Consider the following 16450-nt stretch of genomic DNA (forward strand, 5'->3'; position numbering starts at 1 on the left):
CTCCTTCAGAAACAGTGTTGTTCCGGGCCGCTTTTGCATTAGCATTCCATGGGGCTATGCGGGTAAGCGAACTGGTAGCGAAGAACAAACAGGATACGGGGGGTGGACTGTGCCGAGAGCACATCCAAGTTAAGGGGGAGACGATGATTGTCTCGTTTGCCAGGTCCAAGACCGATCAGGGTGCGATCGGGGACAGTGTAATAGTCCAGCGGATTCCCGGATCTCCCATGTGCCCTGTTGCATGCGTTGAGGAGTATTTGGCGCAGAGGGCGGCATCATGGGGGGGGACCTTGCTGAGACATGCCGATGCCACCCCACTGACGAGGTTTCAGTTCAAGCGGGTGCTGGCAATGGCAATTTCGGCCGCGGGCTTGAACCCGGGCGAGTTTGGGACCCATTCCTTCCGGATAGGGGCTGCTACAGAGGCTACAGCCAGGGGTCTGAGTGTGGAAAAAGTGAAACAGTTGGGGCGTTGGTCCTCCAATTGTTACAAAAGGTATGTGCGGTTGCACATGTTGTGAAGCTGATATCATGTACTCACGCTTCTTGTTTTTGTTTGGTTTACAGTGTCGCAAGCTTACGAGGCGGGGCGGACTGTGCAGTCGACCCGACACCTGGGTACCAGCGGTCAAAGATCACCGGCTGAGGAAAGAGTGGTGTGGGTCGTGGGCCACTCATACGTGAGGCGTGCCGCGGACGTATTCAAAGCAGGTGACATGATTCACATGGCTGGGGAATACGGGTACAGGGTGACCTTCTACGGAAGGGGCGGGCTCTGTATTGACCAGTTTCAAACTTTTATGGAGGATTTGTTAGGGCGGACAAGGTCACCGCCAGCTATAATCATAGTGCATCTTGGGGGCAATGACTTGGTGACCACTGGTCGACGGGTACTTCTCGAGTTAATATTGTCGTCGGTAAGTTGGTTGGCGAGAAGGGTTCCGGGGTGCACGATTGCATGGTCCCATATGATTCCACGAAAGGTGTGGCGGGGGGCGAACTCTGTGTCTGCTATAAATCATTCGGTGAAGAAAGTAAATAACCAGCTTGCTAGACTATTTCGTACAAGTACATTGCATTCGATTCCTCATGGTTGTATCAGGGGGGACAATATGTATCTAGAGGATGGGGTCCATTTGTCCCGGGTGGGGAATTCTTTACTTAAAGGAGACCTCGTAGCCTGGTTAAAGAGTTTACAGCATGACCTTTAGGTAGGAGTTTTGTGGGGGGTCCGGATAGCCGGTCAACTATCCGGCCTGTGGCGGTAAGGTCATGATCGGTGAGCAGTCATTGGAAGATCCCTAGGGGGGGGCGTCACCCATTACGGATGGGAGCGCCCGGGGGGAGGTACCATTGGCCCCTCAACGGGGAGGCGGTCCCTTCTAAGGATGGGACGCCTAAAGGAAAGGGAAGGCGGTCAAGGCCCCTCCCTGGATAGGAGGGGCTACGGGCCCCTCCTGGGAATTTCCCGGGGCCAGGACATCTGCGACGGCAGATGTGGTAAGTTGTGTGGGGTGGGGAGGGGGGTCTACGCTACCTTCTAGACACCTCACACGAGTCCTCGGACGACCATTAAGATGGCGTCGAGTTAACAGGGGCCCCCGTAAAGACAAGGGAAATTGGTATGTGCACATGAGGTGCAGTCCTCTGTGCGGCCGCCCCTCACAAGAGAGGGGGGAGTTTTGGTTTAGGGATCTGACACCGGTTACGACCTTGCCGTTGGCCCTTAACGTTAGGATGTACAATTTCAATTTGAAAATGCATTTGTAAGGATGTTAGTATCGGCTAGGAGAACCTTTGTATTAGAAATATGTTAAGGTTAGCCAAAACATCGTAATGTGGAAATGAAATTGTACATGATATGAAACTGTTATTTTAATGTTTTAATTTTGTTTCATATTTTAATAAATACGGCCGGGAGGGTAACTCCCTCCCGCCTTCCAAAAGTTCAGAACTGTTTCCGGTTTCCCATTCTTGGGGATTGTGTTGAGAGGGGGTGGCGGGCATCTCAGCCATATAGTAGAAAGTCTGAGGACTTGTAGATCTTCATCAGACACCTTAACTTTCTATTTTATCTTTTACACGTATCAAGCTTTTCAAGTGTGTCGACCCTGTCTGTGTCACTAGAGCAAAGGAGAAGCTCAACAAAACAAGCATTTGCAATGCAATAGGTCTCGCCTTTGGGACCTTAAACGTTTTTAGCTATGAAGCAAATTACCCTGGGTAAAGTGATTCTGGCATTTTACTGCCTCTGCTGGTCATTTTCTATCAAGACAGTTAAATGGGGGTAGTTGCTAGAAAAACAGAAGTCATTAAGCAAAAGCAGACAAGTCCTGGGCTCCTGCGCTCCAAAGCCCACACAAAGTACATACAACAGATCTTCAAGACGGCGCAAGCACAGTCAAGGCTCAACCTTAAAATAAAGTCTTAGATAGCTACCTGATGAAAAGCCAATAACATAATGACTGAATGAGGAACACTCATAACAGCCGTAAACAAAAACATAAAATGTAAGTAGTAATTTAAACCGGTTTTGGACATTTTATTAAATCAACCATCTTAATTGGCCAACATTTATTATGAAAGTGTGAATTACTTTATTAACTTATGTAAGCAAATAATGCAATTGTGGTTTAATGCAAGTTACTGGTCTGGAGAATAGTACCATTTCAATTTTTATTAGGCTTGCATTGGCTGAAAGGCCTGAGGATGCTAACTCAACTAGAAGACCTATTATTCTGTTTAGATGGTGAACAATTGATTCGCTGTGATTTCTTCTCCATATCGAGTGTACTCGTCATCCACAACTAATTAAAGAACTAAACTGCAGTTCCCTTAATGGAATGTTGGTTTCTGTTCTGCTCACTCGGAATCAAAAAAGTCAAGATAGTTTGTAGACCTTTCGACAGACCTCAAGAGACTAGAGGGCTGGTGTACATAAAAATGTGTCAGAGTGTGTGGGCAAGGATATTGCATTAAAATTAGATCAATAAAGCACACTTTCAAATTCCTTTCTAAAAAGTATTCTTTGTTTTGTATTCCAGTCTTTGTTGTATATGTTTTATGCAACTATGACTTTAATACATTCTGAAGTGGGTTTTCATTTTTGAAAGTATTGTATTTTGGGAAATGAGTGGGAGATGAGTAGTCACCTGAAATCTACAAGGTGAATTTGATCTTCCAGTTGAGGAGGAGGGGTCTCGACTGGACCCCTTCCCATTTGCAAATGGGTTACTACCTACATAAAGTAGGTGGTAAAATGCTAATGTTTTGCGACTGCATTTTAGTAAAAAAAACATTCACGTATACCACTGCGAGTCGCTGTAAGAAACTGAGTGTTTGTTGCAATAAACCCTGATTTTGATGTAACGTGGACTGAGGTGTTCTGGTACCCTGCTAACCAGGTTCCAGTACCAGTGTTGTTTCCCAAAAACTAGATGCTCTGCAATTTCTTTTGGAGTTTTGGGTGTCGCCAGTATTGTGTTGCCGTAGTCGAGCTTGCTGCTGAACAGAGCATGGTTAACCGTTCTCCTGGACTCGGTGAGGATGCACATGAACATTTTCCAAAGCAGACAGAGCGTGTGGAAACAAGAGGATGAGAAGGCGTTGATTTGGCGGTACATTAAGAGCGAGGATGATGCAGAGGTTGTGTGCATGGTCGGTCGGTGCCGAACGCTGCAAGCCACCAGGAGTCTTCCTAGGCGGAGGGAGTGGTGCCCTGGATGAGGATGAGGACTTCAGTTTTGTCAGAGTTGAGTTTGAGGCACTAGGCCTTCATCCAGGTGGCGACAGCCTTTATCCCATTGTGAAAGTTGATCTTAACAGCTATATGTTAGTCGGTGAGGAAGAGAATCCGTTGGGTGTCATCAGCGTAGGAGACGATGTTGAGTCGGTGGTTTCGGACAGCACCTGTCTCTCCTTATAACGCCCCTAAATTCAGTATTTAGGTGGCATACCCAGACCTGGAAATGAAATTCGACGGACAAGAAGACCAAGACAAAGAAGATTTGATGCCTGAGAACTGGAAGCCCTGCTGCAGAAGAAAATTGGCACAAAACCCTGCCTGCTGTCTCCAGGACTTCAACAATTGTGGTGTGCTGTGTCCTCCTAGACCTTTGAAGACTCCAAGAACACAAGAGCTCCTCCAGCCTTCACAAAATCGCCAAGAACATTCTTTGGAGTAAAGGTATTATTGCACTGCATATCGCAGGCACCGATCCCGCTGAGTCTGGTTTGTCGACGTGCTCCTCTCTGATGACTTCGATGCTGCACCAGCACCAAAAGAGGTACACAAGCTTCGGAGTGTCCGATGTGTCTCCTTGTCAAGTCTAGAGACACCAGGACCTACCGGGGCCTGAATATTTAGAGTGAGAAATCAGCTGTGGAATCTGATTTGCTCTGTGATGGACAGGGAGCGAGACTGCAAGACACCTTAAAGTCCTTGTGACTTCTCAGAAGAGGAGTAGCAAGGCTAAGGTGGGGCAGCTAGGAATTTGTATGCTTCTTCTTCACTTACCCGAAGACTTGGAATGTGACAAAGACCTATCTCAGGAGCAGCCAGAGAGCCGGACCGGATCCATGCTCTCAAACTTGAACAGGGCTTATGCAACTTCCTGAAGTTCTGAATCTTCTTGCCCAAAACAAATCGGGATGTTGGTTCGATCCTTGTCTTCTCAAAATTATCCATTGAGCATTTGAAATCATTTCAGAACACTGCACTGTCATTTTCAATCAGATGTCTTTCATGGGTCTCTTCCCTACCAAATGGATAATGCCTCAGTTCTTCTGCTTCTAATGAAATCTAGCCTAGACAGTGCTGAGCCCAATAATTATCGGCACATCTCAGGCCTACCACTTCCGGCCAAAATTGTTGAAAAAGCTATAAATGTTGAACTCACCTCGTTTATAGAAAGTCATTGTCTCCTTGACCATACTCAATTCGGATTCTGAAGTCACCATAGTACCGAATCTAGGCTCCTCACTGCGTCAGAGAAAATTAGGCCGTTGATGCAGAAGATAATGCAGCCCTGGTCCTATTCGACCTCTCAGCAGCATTTGACACTGTCAAGCACAACATTCTTTTGGAGCATCTCACAACCGTAGGGATTAAGGGACTAGCACTTACATTGCTGAAATCTTTTCTCACTGATCGTGAGCAGTTTGTTGCCCTTGAAGACTTTAATTCTCCCATTTTGCAGCATCCCCCAAGGCTCGTCCTTGAGCCAGACCCTTTTTAATATTTAAGTCACCCACTCGCCAATCTGATTAGGTCTTTTGGGTACTCTGTAGTATCCTATGCCAATGCTACCCAAATTGTTATATCTGTAGCCAGAAATCCAGACAACACCTCCATTCGTTTTTACGACTGTCTGCTTTATGTCAATAATTGGATGTCCTCGAATTATTCAAAGTTTAACTCTAACAAAACTGAAGTTTTGCATTTTGGAAGAAATACCACCATCTGGTCCACACACTGGTGGCCGCAGGAACTTGGCTTGCTACTTACACCGACTAATAAGGAGAAAATCTAGGTGCTGTCTTCGACAACAATCTTTGTTTTGAAAGCGACATTAATGCCATCATTTCTACCACTTTCTACACCCTGAAGCTCCTCAGAAAATTCTTTCCTTCTCAACCTTAGTACTCTCCAAGATTGACTACAACAACGCTCTCTTCATTAACATCCCAAAAAAATACCTGAACAAAATAAAAAAAATGACAAAATGTCGCCTTTTCTTAGGCATTCCCTATTTTCAATCAATCAGTCACCTCAGCGCTCAAACTTTTCCATTGGCTTCCGGTCAAGAAGGGCATCGACTTTAAAGCCTTGTGCATTGCCTTCAAGGTACGTCATGGTACAGGCCATGAGTTTTTTAGACAAAGTTTCCAGTGGTACACTCCATCCAAATAGCTTCAGTCTGCCTCAGCCTACAATCTTATTGTTACTAAATTTTAAAAAAGCGCACTGGGGTGGTAGAAGCATTATCGTTGGAACACCCAGACTGTGGAAATTCCTTACCCCTGGAATTGAAAAGGGAAACTGATCTGCTGGCCTTGAGGAAAGTTCTTAAAACATGGCTTTTTTCTCATTCACTGGCGTTTCTTTTCCTAGTAAGCAGTTTACCTCTGAGAGACTAGAGCCTAGACATCCTTGGGTAATGAGTTCGATCTAGAAACCTTATTTTCATTTCCTGAAGTGTTTGGCGATATACAGTGGGCTTCGTGATCCATAAACTTCCTTAGGATGCTTAAGGGTACACTCCTCACACGATGGAGTTGTGGCCCAAAAACCAGAGAAACACCTTGTGGGGATTGGTCACAGACAAACACTTGTGACAGTCCCTAAAAGTGTAAACATGTAGTTTTAGAAGGAGATTTGCTTCTTTGCACACTGGGAAAGAATTTAGAGGGAAAACACTTGTCAACTGATGAGCATAATTTAGGAGCTCTTTTGGAAGGTGGAAAAACAAAGAAACAGACGTCAGTGTGCTTGGGTAGAGCCTAAATTCAGCTCCAACTGTCACTTCTGGGGGGAAAACAGTCTTATTGGAGCTGAACAACACCGCCTACCGACATGTGGGGACAATGCTGGAAAATCGTCCAGGTTCAGTCTGGCGCCTGGGGATATTTTAAAGGTGAGTACGCTGAGATTAGAAGTATCAACCAAAACGTTTAATTTCAGGTGTATATAAACCTTATAGGTTCAAAAAAAAAAACTTTCCCCCAAATGTTGAAGACTTACGTGGTTCAGTCACAAGAATAATACACAGCTTAACATGCCACTATATACATTCAAAAATAAATGAAGGGTGCGATGAGCCAAATACATTTCAGACACTAGTTGTACATAAAATGCCTATATGTTTCTGAAACGAGTATCATCCGGTGTTGGGGGTTACATGGCTATGAATTAATTTGCCCATCATTTATTTGATAGAGTTGCACAATTCAAAATGCTGCATCCATTTTAGTCATTTAGCAGATCATGCAGGGTAAGAGTCCCTCGCATTGTCCGATTTCTTCTCACTTAACTTAGCATGGAGTGCCGTGAGTACACATACATGTTCCTACCACAAAATGAATTCTATTTAACTTTACGGTTACATGCTTTTTTCCAGGTCTCAAAAGAAGGCTGAATAACAGTCTATGTACCAGTTTAGCTTTAGTTCGTGTGGGATTAGAATTGAATCCCAAATATGCTTTTTTGGACTCAACGAATCCCCATTGAACTATTTTGTGCACTTTGATTAGTCAGGCCCTATGAAAGGACTATAGGAATAATAGTGGTCCGTAATGTCCAGCTTCTGTTGTTGATTTTATGGCAGTGCATGCCAATAAATTGTTCACCTTCAGGTAATCTTAATTGGATACATCCAGATGAGCACTATAACTATAGCTACTTCACAAACAAACATGGGTTTACATGAACAAAAAGAACTCCATGGAGAGCTCCTATATACTGGACCCAGTTGGGATGAACAAGGTGCTTTCACCTGCTCAAGAGGAGCAAAACACAATGATGAAGAATGCTCTACAAGTGGGTGAGGGTGTTCCCATCCTGAAGACAGAATTCTTTAAAACCTTGGAAGAAATATACTAAATTACAGGTTAATATTTTGGAAAGTCATGCCTTTCATTTTAGGGTACAGTATATAGCCCAATTGCCAACAAATGGCTGTGCCCTATGCGTCTGGTTGTCTAGTGCTGAAAGCATGGCAAAAGGAATTGTCTTGGGTACCTACAGACAGACAGACAGGCCATCCTCAGTGCCATTTGGGAGAATGTGTGTGGTCATTAGCAGGCCTGAAGCTACACAATGCTAGGTTTTGGGTCATAATCATAGTGGGAGTGAAGCATTGTGTTTTATTTTTGCTTGTTTTTTCTTTAACAAGGGGAGGCTAGGTGACAGTGGTATATATTGTGATTCATTACACCATTCGATAAAAGGTTAAATTACAGCAAGATCAATGTAAATTGTTAAATTTTCAAAAGTACTGTAGAGAACACTTGCAGTCCTAGGAAAAAATGATCACAATATCATATTTTGGTTAAAGGTGAACAGGAGTCATTTTCATGATAGAATGCCAAGGGGGCAAAGTAACCTTACCGTTAGTGTAGTAGTATTTTCATCATCTGACCACTGAATAAAGAAATGGAATGAAAAGAAAAGGTTTGTAAATTGTGGACAGAACTTCTTTTGCAACTCTGAAATACTGTATTGAAATTTGTAAGGTTAGTGTGTACAGGGCATTCAATAAACGTTCGTTCCACTAACGTGACCTTCCCATCAGATATTTCACCCAGAGTACCAAAAACTCTCCAATCTTTCAATAAGCAATACAAACAAGTTACTTACCCTCAGTAATCGCTTAACTGGAAGAGACTATCTTGCAGCAAGTTCCTTACATTGGAAATCTCCCCAGGCATCAGACTGGATCCGGAAACGTTTGTTGAGCAGTACTCTTGCACAAAGTTAGATGGCATGATTCAGCTCCACATGTCGTTGTCCGTGCCGAAAGCGGCTCAAGCGGTCCCAATATAAGCACTACCTCGGAGCGCTGGCGTAAGTTTCTTTGCAAACTGTCCGCACCAGAAGCACAGAGCCACAAGGAGCACTGACCACTGGTGTGCAAAGCCAGTGGTCAGTGCAAAGCGGTGAGCATCAGTAAGGAATCTGCAGCTATATAGTGTCTCTACCAGAAAAGGCGGTACGAGGGCAAGTAACTTGTTCATCTGATGGAGACTACTAGCTGCAGATTCCTTACCTTAGAATACATACCCAAGGAATACCTCACCAGAGGTGGGCTGCAATACAAATTAGACTAAAGAGTCCTGTAGGACCAAACTGGAAAAGGCAGTCACGCAGGATTCGACTGTGTAGGCAGTAGTGCTTTGCAAATGTGTGCAAGGAAGTTCACGATGCTGCCTCAGAGATATCCACACATGAATTCCGCAGGCTAAGGCAGAGGTCACAGCTTTGCCTCTGGAAGAGTGAGTGTGCAAACCCTCAGGGGAGTTGCTTTTTGGCTAATGCATAGCAGATTTTGATGACGAGAACTATCCAACGCAAGATGGTCTGCTCCTGCACTGCCTTCCCGTTCTTGGCTCCGACATATCCCACGAAGAGCTGATCGTCCACCCGTAACTCGTGACTACAGTCAAAGTATACCAACAACATTCTTTTTCGGTCCAAGCGGTGGAGTGCCTCCTCTCCTTTAGAGGGGGGAGGTGGAGCATAAAAGGCAGGCAGAGGGATGGACTGGTCTACATGGAAAGGAGTTACTACGTTTGGTATGAAGGATGTTCTAGTTGAAGGACTAGTTTGTTTGGGTAGAAGGTAAGTTATGAAGGATTTGCAGATCGTGCCTGTAACTAACTGACCCTTAGGCAGATGTTCCCGACACTAGGAAGGCTGTTTTCATGATGAGAAGTCAGAGTGGATAGTTGTGGAGCGACTCAAAGGGAGCGCACGTGTTGGACTGGTTGCTGGCACCCAAACCAAGCCAAGCCATATCAATCAGGTGCAAATCAATGAGGACACTCAGTAAGGCGCAACACACACATAGGTGATACAATAGGACTTTAATAAAACACAAGCGCTCACTGAATGGGACTGCCTGTATGCGCTCTGTATGGAGACTTACCCTTATCACTATACAGGTGGTTTTCAAATGACCAGCAAAAACTTCAAACCTTACTGTGACAGAGACTCTACCAGCAGCGCTCTGATTGGACGAATGAGGCCTAATGCGAAGACAGCAAACAGTATATGAAAGCCCCGCAAAAATTGAACAGGACAAACACGAAGCTGGCAATGAAGAAGGCATTTGCCGAAACGTATCTGCCAGGTGTTTTTATAGTGATTTTGTGCCAGTTACCCAGTGGTGGCATTAAATTTACCTGAAGTGGTCCCGAGCAAGTGTCAAACCCGTTTCTGTGCTGAGGCAGGATTGGTTTTGGATAAATAAATAAATAAATAAGTAAATATACATCTCAAAAGGGCACGCCTTTCTCCGTCAAAATAGCGCAAAACCGCAAACAAGGTTTCAAAGTCAAATAATTGATTGTGGCAACGCATTTCGACTTAAGAAGGTCTTTGTCATTGTGGAAGACAAAATGGAAAAAGAAGCATTGCCACATGGGAGGACAATGAGGCAATCCAAAACGAAATGAAGGGTTAGAAGGCACTTACTGTCATTAACCCCTCCTCCCACAACCTGACCACCACTGAACAATCTGTGATCTTCTTGTCTTTTTTACCATTGACAGGATTGAGAAAACAGCCAGAGGTGACCACAGGGAAAGGAGGTTGCGGCAAGAGGAGTCGGAATACATTATTCTACTCGGCAGCAGGCACCCAGGAGGCCTCAATGAGAGTGAGGCCTGATGTGGTACTTTACTGAAGTTTTTCTCATTCTCTCCCTTTCAAACATGTCCTTTGACCTATTCTAGCCCATTTCCAGCTTTTCCAATATCAGGTCAACTACTACAATTGTGTCCTTTGTTGATTACCCTTTCTTACTTATTTTGCACGTTTGTTTGGCGGCTCTGTCCGAGCAGGTGATCACTTTTTTCATTTTTTGTCGCCTATGTTAGTTAGGATTGTACTCCATCAAAATAGGTGTTACTTAATTGCATCACTCAAATGATCATGACAACACTGGCCACTTGGCCATTATTGTCAACAGATGTGGCTGGATTGTCAGATTGGATGTGGCCACATGACAGTCTGTATTGTTTTAGCAATACACAATGTTTTCTGTCTAACTAGTCACTTGGCTTCCTGTTCTGCTTTCTGTGTCAGCCACATCTTTACAACTCTTTTTCGATGCCACATGGGATGCAATATGTTTGTTAACGGCGTGCACATAACACGTGACATGTACACTGTCGATTTATTAGTGATAATGGGTTTCCTGCTTTCACAACAGTGTCCATGCCATTGTTGAGCCGATTTTCAATTCTTGCTTATGATATTTATCTTACAATTTGAAGCAATATCCTACACATGTAGATGTTATGATGTATTCAGTCTATTTTCTCTTAATTTTCTAACACCAGGTGACATGGTTCTTTGTATGTATTTTTTCACTTTCTGTAAACCTTTGTGTTTGGCTTTTAAGCAGGTTGGGCACTATTGCCAAGATGGCTGTGACGAGAGGGAATTCGTAAACCCAAGCGAGTGCAGAAGATTCGCCATAGCCTGGCATGGTGGATGACAGTCTGTGGTGAGCCCGACTTCAACAGCTAATTGTCGAGGTAGGGGGAAGACTGCAAACCCTGACCTCTGGAGGTGCGCTGCAACCACCACCATTACCATGGTGAACAACTAAGGAACACTGGTAAGGCCGAAGGGGAGCAAGGCAGACTAAATTGCTCCTGGCCCACGTGAGCCACAGGTAACATCTATGGGCAGGCTGGACGGGGATGTGAAACTATGCATCCTGCGAGTGCAATGCTACCATCCAGTCTTCCAGGTCAGGGGCAGACATGATCCTGAATTTCTCCTTTTTCAGAAAGCAGGCGAGAAGGTGCAGGTTTCAAATAGGATGGAAGTCTCTGACCTACCTGGGCACCAGAAAGTCGTGGGAATAGCAACCACGAACAACATATGATGCTGGCACCCTCTCTGTAGCTCCCTTGGCGAAGAGTGCCAATAGTTACTGAGGGAGCAAGGAGAGGTGGTCCCCTGTCGCAAGTGGGGGTCATGGGGAGGCGTGGTCACAAACGGGAGTGAGTAGCCCCTTTGGACGAGCTGTAATTCCCAACGGTCGGATGTTATTAACCTTCAAGTGAGCAGCTGAATTCATACACAGCCCCCCACTGAATGCCCATGATGGTTGAAGGGCAAACTAAAGGGATTTGGAGGCTGCAGCTGCCGGGGAGGTGGTGGACTGGCCAGACTACAGACTGCTTGCCCCACAGGGTCTGTGGGAACTGCATACTCCACTACAAAAAGATTGTGGAACTTTGTAGCAGTGGTGACTGGGAGTGTAGAGACGTGGTTGAAGGCCCATTTCGTGGCACTAAAATGGGAGGAAGGCAGACTGCGATTAGCGAGGGGCCATGGAAAAGCCCAATGACCTGTCCCTAGCCCTGCTGTCTTTAAAGAACTCCAGTGATAAGTCTGTCTTCTCTCAGGACAGATGGGAGCCATCAAAGGGCATATCCATTAGCGAGACCTGGACATTGTCTGAAAAGCCAGTGGTTCACAACCAGGCATGGAGCATAAGGGCCACCGAAGATGAAAACTATCTGTCCATTGAGTCTGTTCTGTCCAGCCCACATCTTATGGTGAACTTGGTTGCATGCCTCAAATCAGCTATTGTTTGAGAGCGTATAGCTCAGGCCTCCTCCTAGACCATAGGCAGCACGGGTGCAACTGAGTCCATATCGTATGGGAGTTTTGGCCCAAGAGGCACACATTGATCACTGACTGCAGCGCCACGCTGGCAGAAGAAAACATTCTCTTCCCAAAGGTATCCATACTTTTGGACTCCCTGTCCGGCAGAGTGGTAGGGAATGCACAGGGTTAGATTTCATAGGTGGGAGCTTGGACCAGGGTGGGGTGCTGGGAGAGAAAACTGGGGTCCCCTGGTGCAGGGCGATGGTGGTGGGCAACTGTCTTATGCAGAGGGGCCCCCTGTGCAGGGCTTGGATCAGGTCCCAAGTAGGAAGACTGCAAGGGATTGATTAAATGGAAGTAATGGTTCAGTGGGGGCAACTGCCGGCTTAAGCACCTCTGTCGGGATGTTTGTCTTGACTGCCACTGAGGGTTGGACATCAGCCGCCCTCTGCACCACCACTGTGAATGAGGCACCCTCTTCCGTAGACCACACCAGTGTATGGGGAGATGTCCAGTCCACTGGAATCTCCCAAATTGTACCAGGTGTACTTGGATCTTCTAATAGATTATATCCATAAGGGTCTGCAGACCCCTCCCAATGATCACCCAATCTAGGCCTGTCATAGGAATAAGACATTGGCTCAGATATGGGTAGTCTGCCCCAGTTGGCCCTGAAGCAGATGCTGGACAACGCCCGTACAGCTTCATATCAAGAGTAGAGAATGATGATGAGGCGGACCCACTGCTTGCCATCAGTGGAACGAAGGGGCATCAACACTGAAGCGGCGCCGGGGAACATAGAGGTCACTCCAGATCAGTCAATGGATCCTTAGGGCCCAAATGGGGCTGAGGGCGAACCCGCTTGTGATAGACCAATAAGGGTTCCCTCCCACACCTGTGGTGCCCAAGGGAGCTTGAGAGGAGTTGGGGCTGGCAAAAGATAAGGTGAATGACCTTGAACAGAGATAGCAGAGGCGAAGTCTCCAAAACAGGGCTAGACCTCGAGTGAAGACGACCCCGCAACTTGTCCGAAGACTTGAGCTGAGAACTAAAAGACCTCTTCAACAACAACTTCCTTTTGTGATACTTACTTGAATTTCCCAACAACTTAGAGTGGGACAACAATCGTCGGGTAAGACTTTGCAAATGACCTCAGGATATTCCTCACAACAGAGTGCAATGGAGTTGGTCAATGTTTGGCAGCGAGGAGCTAGAGGGGCCACTCCCCAAAATCTTAGGATGCATGGCACGGCAATCCTCGCATGTCTTAGCATCCTTCCTTAGGCCAGTCACCAAAGACAAACCAAGTCACGGTTCATCCCTGATTTCTGACAGTGACAGGTGCCATATGTTTAAAATATGCCTTTCTAGTGGACCTTCTTCACACCAGAAGACAAAGTCCTGATAAATCTTCAACAAAAGGTCAAACAAGCATTGGCATAGCCAATAGGTCTCGCTTTTGGGACCTTATAAGTGTTTAGCCATGCAACAGTTGATGTTGTTGCACCAGGGATATTGTGCTGCATAACGGCGAGCTGTGAACCTGATAAGTGTTAGGACAGAGCGGGGGGCAGGGGGGTAAGCACAGCGAGCTTTGAACCTGATGATAAGTGTTAGGACAGAGCGGGGGCAGAGGGGGTAAGCACAGCGAGCTTTGAACCTGATGATCAGTGTTAGGACAGAGCGGGGCAGAGGGGTAAGCACGGCGAGCTTTGAACCGGATGATAAGTGTTAGGACAGAGCGGGGGCAAGCACGGCGCACTTTGAACCTGATAAGTGTTAAGACAGAGTGGGGGGCAGGGGGATATTCACAGTGAGCTTTGAACTTGATGATAAGTGTTAGGACAGTGCGGGGGCAGGGGGATAAGCATGGCAAGCTTTGAACCCGATGATAAGTGTTAGGACAGAGCGGGGGTATGGGGGGTAAGCACGGAAACCTTTGAACCCGATGATGAGTGTTAGGACAGAGCGAGGGCAGAAGGGGTAAGCAAAGCAAGCTTTGAACCTGATGATAAGTGTTAGGACAGAGCGGGGGCAAGCACGGCGCGCTTTGAACCTGATAAGTGTTAGGACAAAGTGGGGGGCAGGGGGATATTCACATCGAGCTTTGAACCTGATGATAAGTTTTAGGACAGTGCGGGGCAGGGGGATAAGCACATCAAGCTTTGAACCTGATGATAAGTGTTAGGACAGAGCGGGGGCAGGGGGATAATCACAGCGAGCTTTGAACCGGATGATAAGTGTTAGGACAGTGCGGGGGCAGGGGGATAAGCATGGCGAGCTTTGAACCCAATGATAAGTGTTAGGACAGAGTGGGGGTAGGGGGGTAAGCACGGCAAGCTTTGAACCCGATGATAAGTGTTAGGACAGAGCGGGGGGCAGAGGGGCTAAGCATGGCAAGCTTTGAACCTGATGATCAGTGTTAGGACAGAGCGGGGGCAGTGGGGTAAGCACGGCGAGCTTTGAACCGGATGATCAGTTTTAGGACAGAGCGGGTGGTAGGGGGGTGAGCACGGCGAGCTTTGAACCTGATGATAAGTGTTAGGACAGAGCGGGGGCAGGGGGTTAAGCACGGCGAGCTTTGAACCTGATGATCAGTGTTAGGACAAAGCGGGTGGCAGGGGGGGTAAGCACAGCGAGCTTTGAACCTGATGATAAGTGTTAGGACAGAGCCAGGGACAGAGGGGGTAAGCACGGCGAGCTTTGATCCTAATGATAAGTGTTAGGACAGAGCGGGTGGCAGGGGGGGTAAGCACAGCGAGCTTTGAACCTGATGATAAGTGTTAGGACAGAGCAGGGGACAGAGGGGGTAAGCACGGCGAGCTTTGAACCTGATGATAAGTGTTAGGACAGAGCGGGGGGCAGTGGGGGTAAGCACTACGTATTGAGGGTAAAGTGGCCGCTTCTATGACATACCTAAAGCTGCTAGTTTAGAAGCTGTCAATGGACCCAGCCTCCCTTCCCCTCCCCTCTGAAAAAGGGGTGGAGAAGGAGGAGAGAAGAACTGCAGAGCGAAGCTGCTGTCAGACTCTGACCTTGAAGTATAGAGGTGGGGGCCAGAGGAGCGAACACCCCAGAAAAGAAAGGGAGAAAGGGACACTTGTTTTCAAGAAATGAAATGCACTATTGACAAACTTCCATGGCATTAATAGTGGTGAGGCTTGCAAACACGAGCAATTTCCCTCCTCCCTGCCCAAAGGGAGGGGTCGATAGGAAGGTCCGCGCTGGTTTGTTTTCAACTTTGAAGATAAGGAGAATGGAATGCGGAGGGAGGAGAGAACAGCCAGGGCCTGTGACCCATGAAGAGAGAGGAAAGCCACATGGTGCCTCTGCTCGTAAGCGCCTGCCCACGCACATGTACGCAGGTTCTAGGCCACAGTGGTAGCATTTTCTGAAGCCTTTACTAAAAGTCTCGCCAGAGCACAGCGCATGCGCTGCTCTAGGCTCAACCTAAAAAGGGCCACTCAAAAAGTGACTGATGGTAGCTCACTCTGCATGTGCAATGACTGGCAGGGAAAGGAAAGAACGGACGTCAGCATGCTAGGGTACCACCTATACAGGCACCATGCATGTCACTTCTGATGCGGATGACGCCACACAAAGCCAAACGACGCCACTTAGTTACGTGCAGGGGTACTGATCACCAAAAGGTTCTAGATCCAGTCTGTCGCCAGAGGAATATATATATATATTCTTTTTAAACCTGTTTTTATTACTTCGGAAAACAGTTATAATGGTACAGGCCTATCATATGGTTGACAATGCAGATTAACTACACAAATTTGTGGTAGTTTACATGTGGTGTGTGGGGTTTGTTTCCCCTTGACAGTTGCGTGTAGCAATTCGTTTTTTTAATAAAATGAAAAAACAGTAAACTGTATAAATCAGTAAAACCATGGCAGCAATGGTGGGGATAATTCCTCTCTTAAGGGGTGACGTGGAATAATCTAGCATGGGATTTTCATCACTCAGTGGTGGGGATTGTGTCGGGCGTGAGAGAAATGTGCCACGCTAATCTCTAATGTGCAAAGCACGTGTGGGTGGAGGGTGCTCAAGTGTGTGCATTCTCTCAAAGATGCAACCCCATTTATCCAGGTCTAGTTC

General features: G+C 46.5%; 1 protein-coding gene across 2 annotated transcripts in view; it reads right to left on the reverse strand.

Annotated features, from left to right (window-relative positions):
* Positions 1 to 16450, reverse strand: part of CDC123 (cell division cycle 123) — a 414248-nt gene that overhangs the window by 292658 nt on the left and 105140 nt on the right. For both annotated transcript variants that reach the window (XM_086919873.1, XM_086919878.1), the window contains one exon: positions 8108 to 8140. In XM_086919873.1, coding sequence (XP_086775999.1) covers positions 8108 to 8140 — 33 coding nt within the window. The remainder of the gene's footprint in view (positions 1 to 8107; positions 8141 to 16450) is intronic.

The sequence above is a fragment of the Lissotriton vulgaris genome, chromosome 1_1 (genome assembly GCF_964263255.1).
Source record: "Lissotriton vulgaris chromosome 1_1, aLisVul1.2, whole genome shotgun sequence".
NCBI lineage: Eukaryota > Metazoa > Chordata > Amphibia > Caudata > Salamandridae > Lissotriton > Lissotriton vulgaris.